This window comes from Brassica oleracea, chromosome C9 (genome assembly GCF_000695525.1).
Source record: "Brassica oleracea var. oleracea cultivar TO1000 chromosome C9, BOL, whole genome shotgun sequence".
In the NCBI taxonomy this organism is placed as follows: Eukaryota; Viridiplantae; Streptophyta; class Magnoliopsida; order Brassicales; family Brassicaceae; genus Brassica; species Brassica oleracea.
Window position 1 is genome coordinate 42,094,778 of NC_027756.1, and position 25,431 is coordinate 42,120,208.

The 25,431-nt window shown below is 30.3% G+C and overlaps 3 protein-coding genes and 1 long non-coding RNA gene across 6 annotated transcripts; 1 reads left to right on the forward strand and 3 right to left on the reverse strand.

The window, feature by feature from the left end:
• Window positions 1-619: 619 nt before the first annotated feature.
• LOC106313376 (serine/threonine-protein phosphatase PP1 isozyme 2-like) lies at window positions 620-2,595 on the reverse strand. The gene is made up of 4 exons (XM_013751174.1): window positions 2,181-2,595; window positions 1,207-1,766; window positions 934-1,117; window positions 620-826 (listed from the first exon to the last, which is right to left on the reverse strand). Exons 1-3 carry the CDS (start codon window positions 2,389-2,391, stop codon window positions 944-946), a joined length of 945 nt encoding a protein of 314 aa, XP_013606628.1. The 5' UTR covers window positions 2,392-2,595; the 3' UTR covers window positions 620-826; window positions 934-943.
• Window positions 2,596-4,728: 2,133 nt separating this feature from the next.
• Window positions 4,729-6,721, reverse strand: LOC106316576. Of its 3 annotated transcripts, none has more exons than XR_001264880.1 (4): window positions 6,479-6,721; window positions 6,093-6,299; window positions 5,092-6,000; window positions 4,729-4,861 (listed from the first exon to the last, which is right to left on the reverse strand). It is a non-coding gene; the product is annotated as an uncharacterized LOC106316576 (long non-coding RNA). The 3 variants fall into 3 exon arrangements; XR_001264879.1 differs by having other exon boundaries at window positions 5,092-5,293; window positions 5,680-6,299; XR_001264878.1 differs by having other exon boundaries at window positions 5,092-6,299.
• Window positions 6,722-8,075: 1,354 nt separating this feature from the next.
• On the reverse strand, window positions 8,076-10,070 carry LOC106313491 (ras-related protein RABA2d). Its single transcript, XM_013751301.1, has 3 exons — window positions 9,891-10,070; window positions 9,593-9,795; window positions 8,076-8,728 (listed from the first exon to the last, which is right to left on the reverse strand). Exons 2-3 carry the CDS (start codon window positions 9,755-9,757, stop codon window positions 8,240-8,242), a joined length of 654 nt encoding a protein of 217 aa, XP_013606755.1. The 5' UTR covers window positions 9,758-9,795; window positions 9,891-10,070; the 3' UTR covers window positions 8,076-8,239.
• An 8,821-nt stretch (window positions 10,071-18,891) lies between these two features.
• Window positions 18,892-20,060, forward strand: LOC106316125 (transcription elongation factor B polypeptide 1). The gene is made up of 3 exons (XM_013753996.1): window positions 18,892-19,089; window positions 19,423-19,528; window positions 19,801-20,060. Exons 1-3 carry the CDS (start codon window positions 18,984-18,986, stop codon window positions 19,877-19,879), a joined length of 291 nt encoding a protein of 96 aa, XP_013609450.1. The 5' UTR covers window positions 18,892-18,983; the 3' UTR covers window positions 19,880-20,060.
• The last annotated feature ends 5,371 nt before the right edge of the window (window positions 20,061-25,431 follow it).

A 25,431-nucleotide genomic window follows, 5' to 3' on the forward strand; every position in this document is an offset into this window, starting at 1 on the left:
TTTTTTTGTTATAATAAGTTACAAATGATCATAAAATATAACGCATATGAATTTTTATTTAATAAATATTCAAACTAAATAATATATATATATAAACACTAATGATTTAAAGCAACAAGATTGGCTGATCAATTTAGTCGTCCAGTTGAAATCTTTCAAAAGTATGTGAAAGACTAAAGTCAAAGTAAATATTGATTTAGAATAGTAGTTATATTTTACTAACCAAATACCGAAAAAAACCGAACCGAACTGAAACTAACCCGATATCCGGGTTGAACACCCGTAATCCAAATGAAGCCAAACTATTGTTTCATTCTCCAAAATATAATAAAAATAATAACTTAATCCCGCGCAAGGCGCGGGTCTTATCCTAGTATATATATAACAGCGTGTATAGGTCTGTTAGGTAAAACGGCTAATATGTGAATTAGGCTTTTTTTTATGGTCATATGACCCAATTTCCCTTAATTTAGTATATTCATTCACGCATTTTAGTTCCGCAAAATCTCTTTTTTTATGGGTTGTCATAATTTAGGTCATGATTGCCGAAGATTACCTGAGTGTGTGTGATACAGAATACAGAAGTTGTATATACCACTTAGCAATTCAGTTGACCAAAGAAAAAAAAAACTTTGCAGACTTTTTTTACTGTCTAATATGAGAGTCAGAGAAGAAGATGATAAGAACATACAGTTTTGAGAAAAATAAATGGCAAAGTGTTCAAGTAAAATGATGATATAATAACACGTAAAATGTAAGGCCTCTCAGGACAATGCCTCAGGGAGAGCATCAAAGGTTTCTCTCTCTCTCCCGCAGAGGGTTTAAACTGCAAAATTGCACAATTAAACAATCTAAGATCTCAAAATTCACCAAGTTCGAAACTTTTAGCAAACAAATCTAAAAGACTCGAATCAAGAAGGTATCTTGAAATACCTCATTACATTCATAAGAACCGGGGCCTCCGATCCGCAGGCTTAAGTATTTGGAAAGAACACATTAAACTCTCATCAACACTCATCATTGCACCCGCATTGTCGAATTCGCCACAGTAGTTAGGCGCTGAGAATATAGTCACAAGCTGCCTATCAGCAAAGAACTCATAACCATCCTCCACAACCTGCGAGGGAACAAAAAAAAAAACAGGTTTTTATTTAAAAGAATCCGCAACTCATTTAGTGAAAAAGATTGTGTTAGTAGTAAACCAACCTGGTGAGCACGGCATATGAGATCCATATCATTCTTTATCAGAAACTCAGCAACCTTATCAGGCCCAAACGTGTAAGACACTCCACGGTCGTTCATCCCCCATCCTTTAACATCTTTGCTCGGATCAGACCAAAGAAGATCACAAAGCAGACCAGAGTCCGGAACATCGGTAGGTCGCTTCATTGTCTTAATCTGTTCCACGTTTGTCAAATCGGGAGAAAGACCACCGTGCATGCACAGAATCTTATCGTCTATGACAGCAGCCACGGGGAGGCAGTTGAAAGAATCTGTAAAGACTTTCCAGAGTCTGACGCTGAACCTACGTTTGCATTCGTCGTAGAAACCGTAGATTCTGTTGATGGAAGCACACTCGTGGTTGCCTCTTAGGAGGAAGAAGTTCTCTGGGTATTTGATTTTGTAGGCGAGGAGAAGACAGATGGTCTCTAAGCTCTGCTTCCCACGGTCCACGTAGTCTCCTAAGAATAAGTAGTTAGCTGCAGGAGGGAAGCCTCCGTACTCAAATAGCCTCAATAGATCTGAGTACTGTCCATGTATATCACCTGACAAACAAAAAAAAACCATTACAAATCCGTGTGAGACCAATCAGCCTATGTGTTCTTTGTAAAACAAGACCAAACAAACCAATCCTAGGTTACATCAATCGCTAAGATACTCAGCTAATCTCTGTCAATGGGTATAACCAATCACAAGGTCACACAAGGTTACATCAATCCAATGATTTTTATGAGTCCATTAACCACTCTTAGCTACAACTCAAATACACACCAAAAAAATAATACTAATTATTTTATGTTCCTCCTTATGTATAACTAGACCAAACAAACAAACACATCTCTGTCTGGAACCAATTCACGTTTCACAAAACCTACTCAAGACAGATAAAAATATAAACTTTTTTTTTTGGCTTGACGAAGCTAAAGCTGTAAAGGCAGAGAGAGAGAGAGAATGAATACCGCAGATCTTGATGGGAGCTTCGAGCTCAAGGAGGTTAGGCTGCTGAAGGAAAATCTCTTTGGAGACGATGCAAAGCTGTCGGATCTCAGACTCGTTGAGCATGACCTGTTTGGTTCCAGGCTTAGGGTTTCTGTAATCCAACAAGCGACGAATGATGTCGTCTAGAACGGCAGGGTCCATGCTTCCCCCCTGCCCCTCTTGCTGCGCCATTCCCAAAGCAGACCCCCCGCGATCGACGAGACTACCAAACACCAATCGATGATTTGTGTATCTACCAAAAGAAAAGTTTGAATCTTTCGGACAATAATCAATCGCCTTAAACTCTTCTCTCGATCTTTGGAGGAGTCACCAATATAGTTTTCTCCTTTGTTTCGCCAAATGTTCTCTTCGTTTCTTTATTTGTTTATTTATTTAAAATTAAAAATTAAAAATTAAAATTATTCCCCCGAAATAATAATAGCATAATGCATCTCTGTCTGCATAATGTTAGAAATCATCTCCCCCGTGTTCGTCCATTTTTGATGGATTTGCTGGTCCCCACTACACACCACTTATTATTATTATTCTTTTAGTAAAATATAATTCTCTTCCCTGTAAATAATTATTTTTTCATCAATAGTTGTGTGTTTGCCAATTCATATTTCTAGTAATACTAGCGACTGTATGCCCGGGTTTTTGTCTATAGTTTTAGTATTTATAACTTAGCATTTGTATTTGTAAATGTACATTAGAATTTATCATAAGTTACAAAATAATAAAAAATCTAATTTTGTTTGTATTTATTGTTTTTTTCAATGAATTCAAAATGGTTAAAACTCACAATTAGTTGTGTTTTTTTACATTGAAAATTGTATATAGTATGGTCAGAAAAATGTACTGACAGTTATTAAACTTTAGTAATGTTCAGAAATCTATTTTATTTCGATTATTTTGATGTAAAATAATTGATAAATTTATAAATGATCTAACCTTAGAATTATTGAGCTCACGTTTATAGATCTTCCGTCCTCAAAAGAAAGTACAAACCAACATATTAACTGGCTTTTTACTTGGTTTATTTCAATTGAGAAATTAAGTTCATTGGTCTAACTAAGTTTACAGCTAGACAAACTTTGTTTGACCAAAACTACAAAAGAGTATTGTCCTCCAAACCGGGGTAGTTCATGAGAACACAATACAAATTAAAATATGAACATAAACAAAACCAAACTAAAGAAAAAATCGGGCTTCTCTGAAAAACTTGACATTTTTTCTTTTAGAAATAAGCTAAGCTTCTTTGCCGAAAAATAAGATCCCTCACTCATGCTTACTAAGTGAGGAACCTATGCTCTTCTTTCTTGGCCTCGTCCTCCTCCTCATCGCTTGTTAAATAAACTTTCTTTTTTTTCTTGACTACTGAATTTTTTTTTCCTTTTTTGTTGTAAATGCACTTATAAAATAGTTTTTTTTATATCATAGGACACAATCTAATTTGTTGTGTTAATCTTTTCATAAACTTAGAAACTCGTATTCAGTTGTTATATGTAACTAATTAAATAACTTCATAAATTAGTGTTCAGTTGGTTTGGAAGGCCAAACTAAATTTAGATGTTACTTATCAAATCCACCACAAATGCAATTGCTAAATAAATCTCAAATCTATTTCAACAAAGAATTTTATAAAAACATATATATACACACATTGTAGTCATCATCCCTATCTTTTGTAATTTCTTCTCTTTTTGTTTGTCCATTTTTTGCTTAGTGTATTTCTTCGTAACTTTGCTCCTGATTGAGTGAGTGACAAAATAAAAATTTAATATCCTTTCTATATCTGGTTTATATCCTTCTGCTGCGGGCTTGCTTGTAACATCTGAAAGAAAACCATTGGTTATGGATGTTATGAACGTTACTGGTACATTCATGATTATGCATTTGGGGTTCTTTTTTCCATTGACTAAAATGCTATCTTTTTTATCTTCAGCATAGGAAGCGGGGATAAAAATACATCCACAGTGGTGAAGCCAATGAACATGGTCATATTCGTGGAGCTTCGGGTCCATGACTTAATCTAGAAAAAAGATATAGGTTTTCTGCATGATACTTTTCTGACTCATGTTGTATTTACCTGCAACATACTTTTATCATTTCTTTTGTTTTAAGCGAATTTGCTACGTTGGTTCTTCGTGGAACAAACCCAAAACCTTTTCTAGGAGAAGTGAGCCGAATCAAAAGAGACAGAGAGTCATAAAATGTTGTGAAGCTTATCCATCTCTTGAAATCTGTAGAGGAAAACAACAACGTCATCTCTTCTCTCCTGCAATTTCAGATTCTTTCTCTCCGTATATCTCTCCCTCGCACCCATCTTCAACGCCAGTCTTCCAACACCCTAACCCCTTTTCTTATCCTCCTCCTACCACTGTATTTACGACTCCAGTGGCGGCTATGGCGATGATAATCATGACTACAACAGAGGCGACGTCAATTTCCCTCGTTGATCCGCACAAATGCTCGTCGTCTTCTCCAAGCGTCCATTGTCACTCACAGTTAGAAAATCATCAGTGAGGATATTTACTAAATCAGTAACATGTACGATCATGTTTAGAGACCTCCCCTAGCAATAAAATATTATATATGAAGGAGAGTAATACAAACCTGGAGAATGCGCAGTCTAGGATTCAAAAAGAAACTGGTCGCTTACCTTTAGAAATTTTTTTTTTTTTTTTTTTTTTTTTTTTTGATTAACCTGGAGGGATCTCAACCCCAGGGGACTAACCCCTCGGCGCGAGGCAGCCCATTTGTTACTATGGGAATTAGATACCCAATTGCCTGGCCAAACACTTGGGCATATCTGAGGAGGAGGATCGAACCCGCGGCCCTTAGGACCAACGAATTCGCCTCGCGCCACTCGACCACAAGCGCTTGGTTTACCTTTAGAAGTTGAGAGATAATAATATCGAACATCATAATCTGAGAGAGTTGGATAAATGACTTTAAAATAATTATTGATCACATGACTGCTTGTACATTTGGCGCATTAGCATCTCATTTATCCCCACAGCTGAATGCTTTCACACCCAAGAGGATGACGGTGCTTCTCATCACACTGAATAGCCATTGGATTTGTCGGGTCCTGTAATCATATTGAGAAGTAGAACAAAGGTGTTTAGTTTTTTTTTTTTTGTTTATAGCCATTCAAAAACCTCTAAACATACAAAAAATGTCAAATCCAATCCCAGAAAATAAAGTAAAACCAGAGTATCTCAATATACACCTCTATATTGTTGAGTTTATTTTATATATATATTCCCAAACACGGCACATTATCTCTTCCCAAGTCTCACTGGTGCCAAAGAACGTTGCTAGTGGAAAAGATAATGTAACACTTGAAGTTGAACTAACAGCTAGAAGCTTCGACTTGAGAGGATATTAACACATGTGCGGTTAAACAAATTGCATGTAAAACTTTGCAGTTTTAATACCAATTTCATCATATATTAGATAACATGAATTGCAGACCTGATACATATAACCTTAACAACAATGAGAAGACTGAATATGACCAATTCACAATTTCATTTAAAAAACATGTGTAAGAGACTCATGACTCATAGGAAGATACCCACATAACACACATTTTTTGGTTCTTTCTTCTTCCTCCTTTCCTAAACTCCTCTGCTTTGTTTCCATCCCATGTTTCTCCATATAAAAAAAGAAGGTCAGGCTCTCCTCTCATGGAAACCTCAGGTAAACATCTCCAGAGAGGCTTTACCTTTCAGGAACATCGTAGAGACAAATCCTTGACAATGATGCAATGCGAGCCAATTCTCGGAGATACAACTACATGTCATGGAATTTCAAGCTCTGTTACTGAAAATTCATCCCCAGAAGCTAAAGTTTATTACTTCACTCTTAACATCTGTGAAACTCACAGGTTTGATCCCTAACAAAATCAGAGACTGGTTAAAGCTTGAAGTTTTTTTTGTTTCACCAGCAATTCTCTTCCCGGTGATTGTGAATCATGTCACTAAATAGCGAATCAGTCACTGAGGTTGACAGGTAACATTGAAAAGAGTTTTAAAGATGTTGTTCGAGAACATTCTTAAACGTTTGTCGGCAAATTTTTTCGTATCCTCCTTCTGCAATGATGTGCATAACAGCATCAGAAAAACTCAGTGCAATTCTCACTGATAAAAACTAAAGATCGATTATAAGAAAATAATTCAGAGTTCCAAAGAATCAACCTTTTAATGATAGCTAAACCTGAGTGCAAACTGCAAAGATTTGATTTAAACCTAAGACGAAATCAAGAACTCACAGTGCTGCCATGTGTTTCGGCAAGGCGTCCCGTCTTCTTTGCAGCTTGGGCAACCTCCTATTCCATCTCCGAAGCGTCCCTTCCACAGACCATCGTGGCTGATCGAATTATGAGAGTGTGAGAGAAAGATTAGTGAAGGTCAAAGACTCAAAACTTTATCGTCGGTTTAATGAATCTGTGAATAGAAGTGAAGAGGAAGACATAAAAACTTGTAATTAAAGGGATGACAATGAGACAAAAAGAAAGGTGAAGAGACTATTAGTTTCAACGGAATTAAAGAGCTCCATCGATTCATTCGCAAAGAAAAACTTAGGTTCTACTGCTGATGTGGCAAAAATATAAAAATTGATTGGTTAAATTTTTATGCTTACGTGGATCGGCTGAATATTGAGTATATCCAACTTTTTAGTATTGTAAGATACTTGGATAAGAAGAATTTAGGAGTTTATTGGATTGTATTTTTTGGATCTATATCCAACTTTAGTCATCATCTATGCTATTAATTTAAAAGACTAGAGAATTTAGAAGAAATAATTTGACTATACAAATGAATTTTTTATTAATGTTCACTTGTAAACCAAACTCCACTAAGCTTGTTATTTTACTGTTTTGAAGTCATCTTGCTCATCTTTCAACAGTTAAACCATATTATATCGGTCTATATATTTATTTATTTTGACAAATATAAAAGGTGCTATAAAAGATATCATTATCTTCTAGTTCAGTATAAGTTGAAATTAGCATCAGAAACTAGTAACTGTTTCATTCTGAATTTGTGAAAAAGAGGATTTAGCTTTCAAAGTTCAAGTCTCATATCCGCCTAAGATCATATAAAATAGTCTTTCATCAGAAATTCAGGATATGTCATCGACTAACCAACACGTTTAGCTAAAAGAAGACCCACATTTTTCATTTCACCTCCAAGAGAGAGATCAAGAATGAGAGTTCTGGGGAACTCGACAAGAATAACTATACTCCTGTGTTTTTTTAGTATTATATAGAGATAGTAACTAATTTTAGATAAATGTGGTTACTTATATGGTGTTTCTGATTTTAGATACTTTTTACATTGTGTTCAGAAACAATTACATATTTAGTAACCAATTCGAATACAGCTTACGTTTTTTCATAGTTATTATCAGCAGTCAGAAGCTGTCATTTTCACTGAAAACTACGATTGTAAACTTTTATTCTTGTTGTTATCTCAATTTATCATGCATCTTTTTGTTTTGTAGAGGTTTATATCATCCATTAATCCATGCTCACTTGTATCTTTTCCCACGTCCAACCTTCCTTATATGCACAGTCTTTTACTACCGTCTATATAGTTTTTCACTAAAATATTCTCAGGTATTTGTACAAAAAGAAAAATCTTAAGTAATTACAAATGTAAACAATGATCCAAATCTTCTTTAATAATTGGATTACTAATCATGAAACCTTGTCTTTCGTTTTCTATTTTCATAAAGCTGTGGTTACTCATGATAAAGAAAAAGAATGAACAATTGTAAACCTGAACCATACGAGAGTCGAGAAAACACCCAACACAAGACAAGTATACTAACAAGCTCTTTTTAGTTTTCTTCTTCTGAACAAAAACCCATCAAAGATTTCATCATTTAAATAACTGAAGAGAAGTGTGCTATCTGTTCTTGAAGAGTTACATTTTCATCAGCCACAAAAATCGAAAAGAAAAGAAGTGAAAGATTAGGCAAAACAAAACGAAAGTTGAGTGCTTTGAAAGAGGACAAAGCTTTATAACTAAGAAGAGCAGCAACCACTTTTGGCAGCTCCAGATGTGTCATCAACGTTAATCGTTGTACCTTGCCCTGGAATCGCGGAATTAGCAGCCGCTGCTTCTTGAGCCGCCAAAGCTTTTTTGCTGATGATGTGATAAATCTCTGTCAACACGGTTTGAAATGCTTTCTCGACATTTGTGGCTTCAAGAGCAGACGTCTCCAAGAAAGAGAGACCCTCTGCCTCAGCTAGATTCCGACCATCTTCTTCAGAAACCGATCTCAAGTGGTTTAGATCGGATTTGTTCCCAGCCATCATGATCACAATGTTGGAATCCGCATGGTCTCTTAGTTCGCGTAGCCACCTTAGGGCATTGTCAAAGGTCTGTCTTTTGGTGATGTCGTAGACAAGAAGTGCACCTACTGCGCCTCTGTAGTAAGCGCTTGTGATGGCTCTGTACCGCTCTTGCCCTGCTGTGTCCCATATCTGAGCCTTTACAGTCTTTCCTTCAACCTGCATAACCATATGACAATCACAAAACAAGGCACAATGTTAACAACTAATAGGTCACAGAACCTGATATAAGCATAACTGTTGCATGACATTATTATTTGATAAGTTGACTTTTTGAGGGATGAAGGGTTGACTTTGATGATCAGTAAATAAAACATTATTGGGGACACAAGTTGTGGGAAGCCTTTTTTGTCCTCTCCACCATTCATTCATAGACATATATAAATAAAAACAAAAGCATCGCTCATCATGACTCATGGCCAGCACAGCTAAGAATCTCTCTTGATATAAAACTCTCTCAGATAATAACAATAAAAAGAACAAACCAACTTTCAAAAGGAGCTGGGAGAAGAATGCAGCCGAATAGTCCCAAAGATTAAACTATTCAAATCCACAGGATCTTTCACAAGTTGTATTGTAGTCAACATACATTCTGTTCTTATGACTGAATGAATCTAAAGGATGCAACTTCAAAATTACAAAAAAGGGAAACCAAGTAAAATTAGAAGAACACAACCGCATCAAAACAAGTACCACTGACCTGAATTTCTACAACTTAGTGATGATACCATGAAGGTAATAGCAAACAAAAAGGGAAAACTGAAGAGGAAGGTAAAGACTTGACAAGGTTAGGACTTAAATTTAGTTAAGAACAGAGACAGAGTACCAAAAAACCACCACCACATCCTAAAACAACCACATAGAGATCACGTGAAAAATGAAAAGACAGAGCTTGATAGGACACATGGCAAGACCACAGACGCACCCAGAAACATAACTTTTTGTTCATTAGTAGTATAACATCATTGTCTTAATTCACCAACGTTTATAACATAGAAGAAAAAGGAAGAAACTTTGAATGACCTGAAGAGTTCTTGTGGCGAATTCAACACCAATGGTGGACTTAGACTCCAAGCAGAACTCATTCCTTGTGAATCTAGACAATATGTTTGATTTCCCGACACCTGAATCACCGATCAACACGATCTTGAACAGATAATCGTAATCCTGTTCTACTCTATGCGCCATTTTTGTTTTCCTCTTTGATCGCACAAATAGTAAAGAACCTATACATAAAACATACCCGACCGATCATCACAGAAACAACATCGATATCATGCATCATAAAAACGAGTCGACGGATTAATCGAAATGAACATACCCTCTTCAGATCTGCTTTCTATGGAAGGAAACACTCTCCGATTATGAAAATTTTCAACTGATTGAGGAACTGCTTTAATTGTCTGTGGCCTTTGTGTATGTTTATGTAATTGAGTAGATTCGACAAGACAAACGACGGCGTATTAAAGAATGATAAGAGTTCTGAGTTGGCTGACAAAAGTTTAAGAGGATGGATGTTTCAGGGGTATCCTAGGAATTATGACGTGACTTATTAATTTTCTATTAGGGTAATCACTGTCATGTTACATTGGTTCCCAGCCAATTGCTGGGAGACACGTCTGCAGAGTGTTTTGAAATGATTATCTCTCATGATTTTTGTATGATTTACATTCTGTCAATGTATTGGTGATAGTCTGTTGATTGATCATTATAGAAGTTGACAAAAAGATAACAACTAACTTTTCCCCTCGTAATTAGTTATAATAATCACAAAACCACGCAACCAAGTAGGTTTTGCTTACGGCAATAAAATTTTAGCTAACAGTAAACAACCATTATTTACATAACAATCAATCTTCTATAGTGGTGAGACTAATCAACCATTTTCATATGTTAACAAAAAATTAGCCATTTTCATCAATTTCGTCAACAAGAAATAATCATAATTTTGAGGAGAAAAAACCTTTAGGTGGTTTGTGAGACTAATTAGGCATTTAAAATACATAAGACAGATAATAACCATAACTTTAAGGAAGAGGTTTACTGATTAGCCATCTTAACTGACATCAACCAAAAAAAAAAAAAAGAAGTCATCTTAACTGACACATGTGACATGTCAAAAATAACAAAAAAATAATGGCTTAAGTGCTCAAATAAAATTAATTAGTTAAAATTAGCGTGTTGGTAAGTTTTAATTTGTTGAATAATACTCATAACAACTCTTGGCGTAAGTTTGTAGTAAAATATTTTAAATTTAATTACTAGATCTCGATCCACGCAACCGCGCGGATTTTTGTTTTCATTTATTTTTATATAAATATTTTGTGTTTCAATTCTAAATTGGTATATATTATAATATATATGTGTCTATCAATTTTTAAAACATAATACGTTTACGGTATATGTTTTTCATTGAATAGATTGTTTCAAACTTTCACATGTATTTGTATCTTCTTCTATATATATATTTTTGGATTATTATTTCATTATTAAAATCGTAACTATATATATAAAGATTAGTAAAATATTGTTTTATTGTCATATTCAAAGATATTGTAACATTTCACAAATTTAGAAAGTTTTTAAAAATTAAACTTTTCGCTTCATGGATTTATATTATTGAGTAAATAATTAACCATTTAGTTTTTGTTTAATTTTTAAAATAAAATATATAGTTTAAAATTTCTTTTCATTGGTTTAAGATAGTAAAGATTAATCATTGTTAGATAATATGATTTTTGTTATTTTAAAAAAATCTTTATAATTTTAAAAGTTAACATCGACAAATATTTAAATATTTAACATATGGAGGTATAGTATTACAACATTAAATTATATTTATTTAATATATATTATCTATAAATCTAATGAATCATCTATTGTTTAAATCCAATTATTGATAGTCCAATAAAAATTTCTGGTAGGCCCAAAATTTAAATGATAAGATTAGAGATTAAATGTAACATGAATTTTTAGGAATATATCCATTAAGTCCATTTTTTAAAAAAATCACACATAAATTAAAGTCGTGACTTCTCTTTTAATATATAAGATATTTGTTGCAGCAAAGCAAAAAGGCTGAATAGAGTATTTTGTTGGGCCAATAATAAGATTATACACATCACAATGATTCTCAATCTAATCCAGACAATAGTTAAGTAGTTTTGAACTTTTGGTCAAGGAAATTGCATTTGATAACCAAAAATAAATAAAATATCAGCAACTACACATAGCAATGAAACTGCTATGATATGTTATATATTATGTTGAAAGTAAACAAATTCCCTTCTGATAGGTTTATGAGAGGAACAATGTGACTGAAAGATGCAATGGTTGGCCAAGCAAAAGAAATGATTGGTGAGTGAAGGAGACAAGCTAATAAATTGGAAAATCCATCTTTTCGTGAGCAATGTAAATGTGAATGGCGAAGGAAATTACAGAGTTGGAATTCTGAGTTCACACAAACTCCATAGAGAGATACCAGTGAAACCACGGGGTGGTGGGCTAGTGGTCTTGAGGTAGTTACTTCCACCAATACGGACCCGAGTTCGAATACCCCCTGTGGCCACGGAATGCTTTACGCCCTCCCCAAGTTTAAAGTTAACGCGGCATTGGTGTTGGGTCTTTGAGTAATGGGTATTAGTGCCGGCTGGTTCCGGGCCAGGGAGATTAGATGGTTGGCAATCGGAAACCACGTGCGGATTACGGGTCTTCGGACAAACGGAAACCACGTGCGGATTACAGGTCGCCATTGAACCTCCTCTTTATAAAAAAAAAAAAAAAAAAAGATACCAGCGAAAACTATAAGCGCAAGCATGCAAGGTAATTAAAGTAAACACAATGACATAGAAGCGAAAACAATTGTCTGTAAACCATAGTATATTCTGATTTCGTCCAGGTCTGGGAGGCGAAAACTAATAGGTTAGTTACAGCCACAACTGGTTTTATTAAGGTTAATTAAATCAAGGGGTTTTATACGTACCTAAGATGATTTGATTGCACTTACCAGATTTAATTAATTAAATGTCTAAACAGAAAAAAGTTAAGCGGTTGTTGGGTTACGTGTTTCGGAGTTTGGATATGTGTACTTGATGGTGAGTGAATATGGTATAAAGGTGGAAGCTATTCTATTGCATGTTACATAGTATAAAATTTTGTAATGGTATGTTCTCGTTAAAAGGTTAAAATGATCAAAATATTCTATTTTCTGGTTTATAGTATAGATTTATGTTCTCGAAATTCACCAAATGTGATAGTGGTGGTTCTTGTGTAATGTATCAAGGCGGTTCATCTATTATATTTTCATTTATATAGTATGAGCTTTTCTTATTTGATTTTGTTTTCAATCGTATAGGGTGTCCAACATGTGTATATAGTAAACTAGGATCGGCCCGCCCTACGGACGGGAAGTTAATAATAAAAACTGTTTTATATAAATTTATATTAATTTTATGAAGCATTTAAAAATCATTGTGGATTGAAAACTATATTATAAAAATCAATAATGAATAGAATTCTGAGATCACATTGTTAAGGCATCATTAGTGGTAAAATAGCAAGTAGAGTATCTCACTAATATTTTTATTATTATTTTTGTACATAATTTAGTTATTAATAATTTTAAAAATTAAAATAAAAAAACCTGTAAAATAATACCACATGTATTCATCGATTCTTTAGAAAAGTACGAAAGCTCTTCCCACAGGTACCACTCTTGCTCTCTTTTTTTATCCTTTCTCTTTCTTCTTTTTCAGCTTTTAATATTTTTAAATTTGTTATAGACTGATGAATTTCAACCGGTGCGAGTGCCCTTATTTTTAATAAACATTTTTGGTTTGGAATTAAAATGACAATATCCTTCATTATTCTATATTTTCAGAGAATACAAAATTAGCAAAAAACAATTCAGAATAATATGATAATATATATATATATATATATCTTCTTGTTATTCTTACTTCAATTTGACATAATAAAAGAAAATATTAACTTTAAATAGATAATAGGTGAAATTTCATGTTTACCACATTCATGGTACCATTATTGATCTTTACTATCACTAAAGGGGCATTTTAAAAAATATATTTTCAATAAGTGGCAAAAAACTCTTATATCCTTGTTCTTGATATATATATAACAAATAATTATTTAAATAAAAAAACATATTTTTTATGTTTTCGAATTATACTTTTTTAAAATTCAAACTTTTTTATAATTATTTTTTTTTGGAATTGTTTTGGTTTATTTTATTTTATTTTTTAATTCTACATATATAAGATATGTTTGGTTATTTATAAAATTTGATTCAATTCTCGTTCAGATATTTTGTTTTTTTTGGTTCAGTTTGGACAACAAAGTGGGGAACCAGCTAATATCAAAAACAAAATTGGGTCTTTTTCGGTTACGGGCGTTTCAAATTATTTTGGTTAATTTGAGTAAATTTTATTGATAAATCGTTTTTTGCCAGGAAAAAAATAAGTGATTTAAGTTTTTGGATAAATTATCAGGTAGTTTATATAATTTTAAATAAATTGGCGGATGAATCAAATCTATTTTTCATTTGCTAGTTGACTATAGTAAGAATAATATTATTGTATAGACCAAAATCAAAGTTTAGAGTCATAAATAATAGAGCCTAAAGATACCGACAAATAATTTAAGTGGTAAAGTAGTTTACGATGACGTGGATTTTTTTTGTTATCTATCTATATATAATTGATTACGGCTGCTGGTTCAGAGGTGGACTTTGTGGGTTACCGGACTTGAAAAATTAGACTTGTATAAGGCCCAAAATTTATAAGTCTGAAGCCCAAATAATGTTGAGACGGACACGTGTCGCCTCTGCAGCGAACGACTTTCCACGTGGCAAAACAGGAGAGATACCAACATATTTATATATATATAGATAGATTGTACATATGTGTACATATGTATGTGTCCCTATCTTATATATTAAAACAAAAGTCACAACCTTAGTTCCTATATGATTTTTTTTTAAATGGACCTTCATTAGAAATCAGTTATCATTCATTTATTACTAATAATATGAATTAATAATATATCATTCCTGATATAACATCGACTCCTAAAAACCCGGATTGGTTAACAAACTCAAATTGACTCATGTGTGATATTTTTATTTGGATCATCATTTAAATTTTTTATTAAATGTATTTCCTTAATGCTAATATATAATCTTTGAACTATTTAAATCATAATATAATTTGATATCTTTTAATTTAAAATATAAATAAATATATTTATTTTTTTAACAAATGTGTTGAAAAACATTATAACAATATCTTAATTATCAAAAATTGTATATAAATATTTTCACTAATTTTGTAATTAGTAATAAAATTAATGTTATTATACATTAATATATATATATATACTCAGTTATCTTTTATAAAATGAAAAAATTATATCAAATTTCACTATTTTATAGTTATATCTATCATTTTAAAATAAAACATTGTATTTAACTAAATATGATAAAATTATTTTAAATTGATAAATTAATATATTTTATTTACATTAAAAATTTATGTTAGAAATATAATATGTTAGTAGAATGGGTTAACATTAGTAAATTAGATAATTCATGTATAAAATTAACTTATCTTAAATTTTTTTATATGTATATAGTTATTATCTTAAATGAATAAACATAAAAAATATTGATAAAGGAAATCTAGTGCTTTGAATTACGGATCAGAATCATTATAATTGAATAAAAAATAATTTTAAAATATATATAATAAAAAATACCAAATATATGTGATGATTTGAAATGATCAATTAACTTACTGCATGAAAACTATCAAATTGTTATATTTAAAATAATTATATATAAACATTTAAATATATAAGTAACTTAAAAAATATATTCTAATTATGTAAAATATATATAAACATGAAAATTAATACTCGCACGGAGGTACGGATCCAAATCTATTCTATCTTATTAAAGTAGAAATACTTTTATTATTTGTTTGGAAACATGGATAGTACCAAAAAAATAAATATAATGCTGTTTGGAAACATGAAAAGCAGTAAGTTAGAAAAAAAAAAAAAGGCTTATGCTATTAAAAATATTAGAAGTCCATTACATTATATTAAAAGGTAAAATGTTTATGTTATTTGATATACATATTCAGTCTATCTTATTAAAGTAGAAATACCTTTTGTATTTGTTTGGAAACATGGATAGTAGTAAAAAAATAAATATAATGCTGTTTGAAAACATGGATAGCAGTAAGTTAGGGAAAAAAAGTAAATGGTTTATCCTATTAAAAATATTGGAAGTCCAAATTATATTAAAAAGTAATTGGCTTATGTTACTTGATATACATATTTAAATCAAAATAATAATTTAAAATTGATTTATATAAAAAATTCATTCAAAAATATACATATATTCAAAAATTGATTTTTACTAACATATTTTCCAATAACCATTATAAAAATGTTTTCAATATATATAAAAAAATACAATACAAAGCCAAATTTCAAACACCAACTTAAATTATGGTTTTTATATTTCATATTAAAATTTAAAAATATGATATATGTGATTATTTATATGATTGTACGTATAAAATATTATTAATTATAAGATTACTTATTTGATGGTACGTATAAAATACGATTAATTATATGATAACACATATTTTTGTAACCTATGGTGACACATATAAGATATATAATAGTGATTATGAGTGGGCGTTCGGGTTCGTTTTCAAGTCTATTTGGGATTTCGTGTTCGGTTCAGATCTTTGATGATTCGGTTCAGATTTGGATAACCAATTTAGATTGTTTTTAAAAAATTAAAATTTATTATATGCTTTAATTTTAAAAAAATCTATAAACAATAGAATATATTACATATAAATTTGAATAACATATGTCAGAGTACCTAACTTAACATATAAATTGGTTTGGTTCAAATATTTGGATAGAGAATTAATAATTATTTAAGTATTTTGGAGTTTTGAGTATATTTTAACTATTTTAGATATAAACGTTTGATTATTTGTATATATTTTCAAGTATTTAAACGAACTTAAAAGTATCATATATATTCTGGATGTTTTTATATATATTAAATCCAAAAATAATTAATATATATAAGTATATAAATCTATTTTGGATACCCAAAATATTTTGGTTCGGATCGGATTAGGTTTCAATTCTTCAAATACCAAAATTTTGAATAATTCGGATATTTGATCAATTTCGATTCAGATTTGGTACTACTTATTCGGATTGGGATCGGTTCGGTTTTTCGAATTGGAATTTTTTGCACAATCCTAAATAGTGATATAAAAAATAAATAGCATCATATTTTAAAAAAATACATCCGCGCTGGCGTACGGATCAAAATCTAGTTATAATTAATACTTTATCTGTTTCACAAAAATGAACTTTTTAGTATTTTCACACATATTAAGAAAACACATTAAACTACCATAATAAATGCATTATTTTCTGTAATTTTTAATTTTTAATAACTTTTAACTAATAGTAATTCAATAAAGTCAATTAATTTTTTTGAAGTTTACAATTTTTTCATAGAAAACACAAAAATGTATTTTTGTGAAACAAATTTTTTTTCTAAAAAATATATTTTATGGAAGGGAAGAAATAGTTGTTAATATTCATGTAGCAGTCAAAGTCTGCGTTGGATTTAATTCATTATCTGGGATAGTATAAAGAGCAAATCTCCAAAATAGCACCTTTCTAAGTTTATATCACAAAAATAGCACTCAAAAACTAAAATGACCAAAATAGCATCTTTCTAAGTTTATCCTTTGAAAATTTTAATTTTTTTTATTTTTCAAAATTTGAAATCTTATCCCCAAAACCTCATTTCTCAACTCTAAACCCTAAACTCTAAACTCTAAACCCTAAACCATAAACCCTAAACCCTAAACTCTAAACCCTAAACCCTATACTCTAAACCCTAAACCCTAAAATCTAAACCCTAAACCCTAAACTCTAAACCCTAAACCCTATACTCTAAACCCTAAACCCTAAAATCTAAACCCTAAACCCTAAACTCTAAACCCTAAACCCTATACTCTAAACCCTAAACCCTAAAATCTAAACCCTAAACCCTAAACTCTAAACCCTAAACCCTATACTCTAAACCCTAAACCCTAAAATCTAAACCCTAAACCCTAAACTCTAAACCCTAAATCCTAAACCCCACCCTTTAACTCTAAACCCTAAGTTTGTGACTTTTGATAAAACATTAAGTGCTATTTTTGTGACTTTTGACCTTGAGTGCTAGTTTGGGAACATAAACTTGATTTAGTGCTATTTTTGTCTTTTTCTTCTAGTATAAAATTGCCACTAATATGAATTTATCGGTCTATACTATTATTATCATTGTATATAATAATCATTACATTTTTGATGTATGTGTTATGCATTGGATATTACATGTGGGCGTATAGGAGCATGAACATTTTAAGAAGTTTAATAGTTACCATACATTGTACATTATATACAATAATCACCATATTCATTTTCATTATACTATTCTACAAATATGATATGGAGTAGTCTAAAACGAACCACAAATGCAACTAAATTAATTATCGAATATAAAGGTTGGGTCGATGATGTTTTTGAGATTTTCCCTATATATAAAGATTAGGTTAGAAAATAGATAGCTAAATAATTTAAGCTATAAAAGTAGTTAACACAGGTACCAGTTTCGAAAATAAGTACATTGTCCACTGTGGATGAGCATGAGTACTGGAGTTTTTAGCGGAATATATAAGAATTCGTCTGTTAACTTTTAATTAAAAAAATTAATAATCGGTTCTTAAATATCTAGTTAAGAGATAAGTTTTTATATTCCGTTTATAACTCGGCCCTAATAATTCTCCTATAATATCGTATATGGCTATTTAACAAAGAGAAAAAGACAAAAATAGCACTAAATCAAGTTTTTGTTCCCAAACTAGCACTCAAGGTCAAAAGTCACAAAAATAGCACTTAATGTTTTATCAAAAGTCACAAACTTAGGGTTTAGAGTTAAAGGAAAGGGTTTAGAATTTAGGGTTTAGGGTTTAGGGTTTAGGGTTTAGAGTTTAGGGTTCAGGATTTAGAGTTGAGAAATGAGGTTTTGGGGATAAAATTTCAAATTTTTAAAAATAAAAAAATTAAAATTTTCATAGGATAAACTTAGAAAGGTGCTATTTTGGTCATTTTAATTTTCGAATGCTATTTTTGTGATATAAAATTAGAAATGTGCTATTCTGGAGATTTGCCTTTTTAACAAATTTATTCCTTTTTTTCAATATTGACATTTCGTTAATTCAGCCATTCGTTGATCTCAGCGAGTAAAAAATCACGCGCGATAGCCAAAGGCGACGCAGGGAGAGAGACGAGGAGGAGGAAGATGAGAGAGACGGTGAAGTTGATAAGCATGGATGGTTTCGAGTTCGTGATCGACAGGGAAGCCGCCATGGTTTCACAGACTATCAGAAGCATGCTCACTTCTCCAGGTTCCTCTCCTCTTTCTTCTCTTTGAATGCGTTTGTAGGGTTACTGATCGATCGCAATCCCTCTTCCTGTTCTTGTGATCTCTTACTTGATTTACATCAAATCTATATCAGTTTGAGCAAAGATTTTACGAGAGATTCGAAAATTCAGCTGCGTGATTGGATTTCGAATCAAATCATCCAAAGTCATAGTCTCTTTTTTTTTTCGTTTTTTTGATGAGAAACTAAGTGTGTTTGCATATATCAACATGTTGTTTAGAGATGGAAAAGTAATGATGTTGCAATTGTGAAAGATGTTTCAAGAAACTCTGTTGTTGTTGTTGTTTCGATTGGTAGGTGGGTTTTCGGAATCCAAAGATGGCGTAGTGACTTTCCCTGATATCAGCACTACAATTCTAGAGAAGATCTGCCAGTACTTCTATTGGTCTCTTCAATACTCCAGGTCCATTCTCGCTCTCACTTTCTCTAATTTGAGCTCTAGAACATGGTATTGTAGCCTCTCCTACACTCAGAACCTAATCACCAGTTGCATGCATCTATCTAACTTTCACCAATTAGTTTCCTTAAAACACTCTTTATCCCACCTATATATCCATTCATTTTCAATTCACAATAAAGTTTTCATCTTTATTGATGATTATAATCATGCTTTGAGATTCCTTCTTTCAGCACTCTCTTTGTTTCTGCTTCTTATAGTTGTATTTTCTCTTACAGAGGCAAAGAGACTGAGTTCCACATCGAGCCTGAACTGACCTTGGAGCTGATGATGGCTGCTAATTATCTTCACACTTGAAGAGTTTATATGATAGACATTAAACTCTTATTCGGGATAGTGTAGTTTTCCTTTGTAACCATAAGATGTGAATCCTCATGTGGGGTGGTTATAAGTGTTAACGTTTGACACAAATGGTATGCTTGGGTTCGCGCATAACTATTGAATAGCTCCGAGTGAAAACTGTCTACTTTTTTTACTAGTTATGACTATTTACCGCAGCACCAGTGTTCTTGAGGGGTTGTTAGTTACCTTCCTAACTGGTTAGCAAGCTTTGTAATGACCAACAAACATTCTGTGCTAATGATGACTCGCTCTGGTGTCTTATCACTGAAAACGACTATTGTCTGCAAACGTAAAAAGATTACGGATTTTGAGGCCTAACAACATCTTCGACCCTCTTCCAAAACCTACTCAAAACTCCATTTTACAGTAAAATCATCTTCAACCCCACTCCAAAACCTACTCCAAAATGGAGTAATTGATATGATTACTCCAAATATTGAGTAAACCAACTCATTACTCCAAAATGGAGTTTGAACTTTTTTATTTATAAAATGATCCTCTATATCTAAATATTTTCGTTTTTAATAAAATATTATTATAAATAAATATATAAATATTATTTTACTCTATATATTATAAAAATTAATGTTAATATTTCTTAATTATATAAATATCCATCTAATGAACTATTTTATGCAACAAAATATATATAATATAAAACATAAAAGACCATACATATAAAAAATAAAAGATAAGTACCATACAAAAGATATATAATATAAAACATAAAAGATCATACATATGAAAATGGACTATTTTGCAAATAGTATAAATGAAAGATGATATTACTAATTTTTTAATAAACATAAAAATAATATATATTTAAAATATTCTATTTTGGAGTAGAAAATTGAGTAATACATTGGAGCAAAACTTAACTCCATTTTGGAATTACTCTATTTTGGAGTAGAAAATGGAGTAATACATTGGAGATGCTCTAAGATTAGTCCATGTAAGACTCTTCGTGTGAGAAGCTGTGACTTGAGAGGTTGAATCAAAAGCGTTGTCTTCTTTGGGCGGTTAAAATACTGTGCGTTCGATGATGCCACTGCTGACGGTGTTGGACATCGTCACCATCTCTATAGCTAGTATTGAGGTGTCCTTGTTCGAGGAAGACTTGATCGCAGTTGGAACTTTTCACGCTCTGTCAAAAGTGATCATCCCTGTAAATGCGGCTGGCAACACTGGTCCGAATATGGTCTAAGAGCATGTTTATCCGGGGTTCTTAGTGAGGTTCTTAGTGCGTGGGTCCCCACAAAACCCTTAAGAATCGGTTACAAAAACTACTAATTAAAAACCGATTTTATTGAGTTTCGTACATTGTTCGCGGGCTCCACTGACTCGTGGCGGCCCGCGATTGGTTTGTTTTTTAATTTTTTTTTTTTTAGAGAAAAAAACCTATTCGGGTTTCTTATGGACAAACATGCTCTAAGTCGCAAGCTCAGCACTGTGGATGTTAACCGTTGCAGGCTTGCAGCCAGGAATACAAACCCTTCATTTGTCACCAAAGTGGTTCTCGGTGAAGGCACTTGTCGTACGTATCAAGTAACACAACGTTCTAATTGAATTTTAAGCTCTAGTTGGTATTTCTCATTTTTTGGCTCTGTAAAGTTCACAACCGTAAAGTTCACAAGAAAATGTAGTATCACTTATCTATTGTATTAATTGAGAACACACTGCTAGATGTCATCATTTGAGCTATGCTATATTCATAATTAGAATAATTCTTAATAATCTTTAGAAAAATAATTTTTTTTTGTCTAAATATATACTATATTATCATTAAATAATCATAAAATTAATTAGTAATTTACAAAAATATCTGTATTTTTATTTATAATTGTGCGGGGTGAATGTTATATATAAAAATAGTTTTTTGTATATTATTATTTATTTGTATTCATTTACGTATTATGTATATAACTAAATTAGAGTAAGGAAGTAAATCAAAACAATATATCTTATTTATTTACGATATTTTTTTGGTAAATAAATCAAAACAATCATTTTATTTATTTCATATGGTATATAACTTAATTTCAATGACATGAACATAGATATATAGTATATTTTAATATAAATATTTATTATTGAGAATTCATACTCATATGATAAACACAAAATTTCTAATGTGCGACTTTTTGAATGCAAATTTCAAAATTAAAATATTAAGGTTTCAATACTTTTTCAATACAAATTTAGAAATTATCATATTTAAGTATTTTTCTATTTTATATAGTTTAATTTTAAAATATATTAATATATAATATGAATGTCTAGTAAATGAGACTTCATATTCATACGATTTATGATCATTTGGATCTTGTTATTACCAAAAACGTTAAACCATTGATCACAAAATTTTAGTATGAGACATTTAATGTTTTTAGTAGTCGTTTTAAAAATTCAAAATATAACATATAAAAACATTAACTTTTTATTTTATGATTAATATGGTTATTTAATATCTTTTAATAATATAAAATTAAACAAAAAAGAGTTAAGATACAAAAATTATTATCAAATATTTATTATTCATAATCATTGATTGTCATATATACGTTAATCATATTAGTTAATTTTGTAGCTTTTATTTAAGGAAAATGCGAGAATATTCTTTTGTACACTATTTATTAATTTAATAGTTAGTTTAATAAAACGTATAATATAAGTTAAGATGGATCAACCTATTTCTCTAAAAATTTTGAATTTCATTCTCATGGTGACACGTGACTTCAAAACAATGTTGTAATGTTTTTCAATTAATATATAGGGGATATTTAGCTTAAAGAATTAAACTATATTCAATTTAAATATGGAAATGAGTCACTACAATCGCCCAGCATTTTATTTCATAATTTATTATAGTTTCAAACGTGGCCAAATATTGATTATAATTTTTAAATGTATGAATAAGTAGTAATCCTTTGGAAGAAAACTATGAAATACGCATGCCTACATATAGTTTATGTTAACTATATTAACTTCTTAATCATTATATAATTAGGTGTTTTGCCCGCACATGCGGACATAACCATTTTACTAATAGTTATTAATATATGTATTATGATTTAAACATGAAGATAACTTATTCTTAATCATTTTAAATTTCTTCGATTGTTATTTCGGTCTACGTTTCCCTAACACAAAAAAAACTATAAAAGTATGAGACTATAAGAGCATAATTATATATCAAATATTTTACACAATAAAATAAATTAAGAATGTGAATTTTTGGTCTCTCTTAATCTACTTTGTATTTTTGAATCAGAAACATGTATTAAATTACAAAAAAAAACACTAAAACACACAAAATCCAAGGAAGAACAAAATAAATAAAAAGTAAATAAAAATTAAAGTTCGATGATAATTCAGAAGAATACTTTTTTTTTTAAAAACCGAATTGAGAAAATGACAATATTTCATTGGTTTACTTGATCAATATATACATTGACTTATCTTAATATTTCATAAGTTTACTTTTAATAAAAATAAAAAATAGATAATAATAGTTTTATTATTAAAGTTAAATTATGGTTAATTATATAATGATAAATCTAATTATTAATTAAAAATATATCTATTTTATCCGTTTCATAACATGATTACATATGCAACTCTCTAAACTTAATATCAAAGCATATTTTTTTTATAGATTAAACAATAATTAAACATACACGGGAAATAACTACAGAAGTAATTCAGAATACTTAATTCATAATTCCAAACTCCATGTGATAAAACCGACTTGCTCCTAGTCTTTCAAACTCAAAGAAAGAAAAAAATATAGAATTCTAACTAAAAAACAAATATCAAAAGCACATAAATATATATGTCAAAAACTATAATCGAGACAATTTAGAATGAATGAGAAAAACGAAACTATAGAATTTTAAAACATCTTACATCATATGAAAATAAGAATTGTCCCTAACTTGTGTAAAATAATTATAATTGTAATTCCAGTTTAAAAATTTGAAATAGTTTTATATTATTTAAATTACTAAATTATTAATTTATGCTAAAAACTAATAAGAATCTCGTGAAAGTTAAAATAATTATAATCATATTCTAATTAGAAATTTTGAAATATTTATATTATACAAATTAATGAATTATTTAGAAAGTTTGAAATATTTATATTATCTAAATTAAAAAACTGATTATTTAATCAAAAACTAATAAGAATATGACAAATAAGCAAAATTAGCTAAAATCAAGGAGAATGTGACAAATCAACAAAATCATTTCATAAATAATAGTATAGATAGATCACAACTATCTATTTATTTTGAACGCATATTATTTTCTACTTAAAATTTATAATAAGGAGGGAAAAGTTTTCCTTAGTAATCATTTCGAAAAGTATGAATACTTATTCACTTTAGACGTTGTAAACAATAGAAAAAGTTATATATGTGTATTTAAAATTTTCATCTATTATTTCCAACGGGTCGTATTCTAACCCATTAAGTACATAATGTAAACCATAAACAAAGTCAAACTGATTTAGTCTAAACCAAAGTTAATGTTCATAATTGTCTTTCCTTGAGTATTGTATTTCCTTCAGTATGTTAATCAAGATAAGAAAAATATTTAATTACATGATTTAGTCAAATATTCATACGTGCCTACAAAGTTTTCCTTTGACTTAGTTCTTTACTTTAATTTTCATCTAAAATTCCGATAAGTTTCGATAAATTTTTTTACTTCAAATTTCACATCTTTTATATAATGATTTAAAATTTATAATTTTTTTTGTCTCGTTATTATGCTATTATTACATAGACGATATTACAGTCGATAATTTTATCTGCCATTATGAGGATTCACGTATGACTGCATCATCCTGCGCCTTGCTGAAAATCTTTTTGTAATTATTTTTTCCATTTTTTTATGCATAATTCGCCTTCTCCGGGAATTGAAAACCAGACCTCTTGATGTAGAAATTGCGTCGTCTGGGATTTGGACCTCATACATGAGTGTAAAAGGCTTTAAACCTTTAAACTTTGATCATCTAATCTATTAATTTAGGGTTCTATTTTTTATCTACTATTAACAAGTCATAGTAAGACCACTTAAAGAATTAGATAATATGACATATTTGACTATTTACATTAATAATAAACTAACTATAAATTTAAATTTTATTTTTTAATTATAACAAATTTGTTGAGAAAGAATCTAACAAAATCTTTTTAAAAATTAAATGTTTTTTTTATAAAATACCAGATTAACTAATTTCGTAATTACTAATATAATATTATTATAAATCAATTTTAATTACAATTTTATTCTAAAACAATAAAATAGAAAAATACACTATTTTATAAATTTTATAATTATATTATGTATTATATAAAAATAGAAGTGATTTATGAATTAAATATGACAAAATTATATTAAATAGGTAAACTAACAAAAAAAATTAACTGTTTCATTTAAATAAATTATCACTAATTATTAAAATGGGTTAAAATTCGTAAAATATTTAATATTTTATACAA

Bases quoted from the DNA above. Each gene is read 5' to 3' on its own strand.
- LOC106313491 (XM_013751301.1), bottom strand. From the start codon at position 9,757: ATGGCGCATAGAGTAGAACAGGATTACGATTATCTGTTCAAGATCGTG. The intron at 8,729-9,592 runs GTCATTCAAAGT...ATGGTTATGCAG, and splicing joins TCGCCACAAGAACTCTTCAG to GTTGAAGGAAAGACTGTAAA.
- LOC106313376 (XM_013751174.1), bottom strand. From the start codon at position 2,391: ATGGCGCAGCAAGAGGGGCAGGGGGGAAGCATGGACCCTGCCGTTCTA. The intron at 1,767-2,180 runs GTATTCATTCTC...TTTGTTTGTCAG, and splicing joins AGCTCCCATCAAGATCTGCG to GTGATATACATGGACAGTAC. The intron at 1,118-1,206 runs GTTGGTTTACTA...GTTCCCTCGCAG, and splicing joins TCATATGCCGTGCTCACCAG to GTTGTGGAGGATGGTTATGA.
- LOC106316125 (XM_013753996.1), top strand. From the start codon at position 18,984: ATGAGAGAGACGGTGAAGTTGATAAGCATGGATGGTTTCGAGTTCGTG. The intron at 19,090-19,422 runs GTTCCTCTCCTC...TTCGATTGGTAG, and splicing joins AAGCATGCTCACTTCTCCAG to GTGGGTTTTCGGAATCCAAA. The intron at 19,529-19,800 runs GTCCATTCTCGC...TTTCTCTTACAG, and splicing joins TGGTCTCTTCAATACTCCAG to AGGCAAAGAGACTGAGTTCC.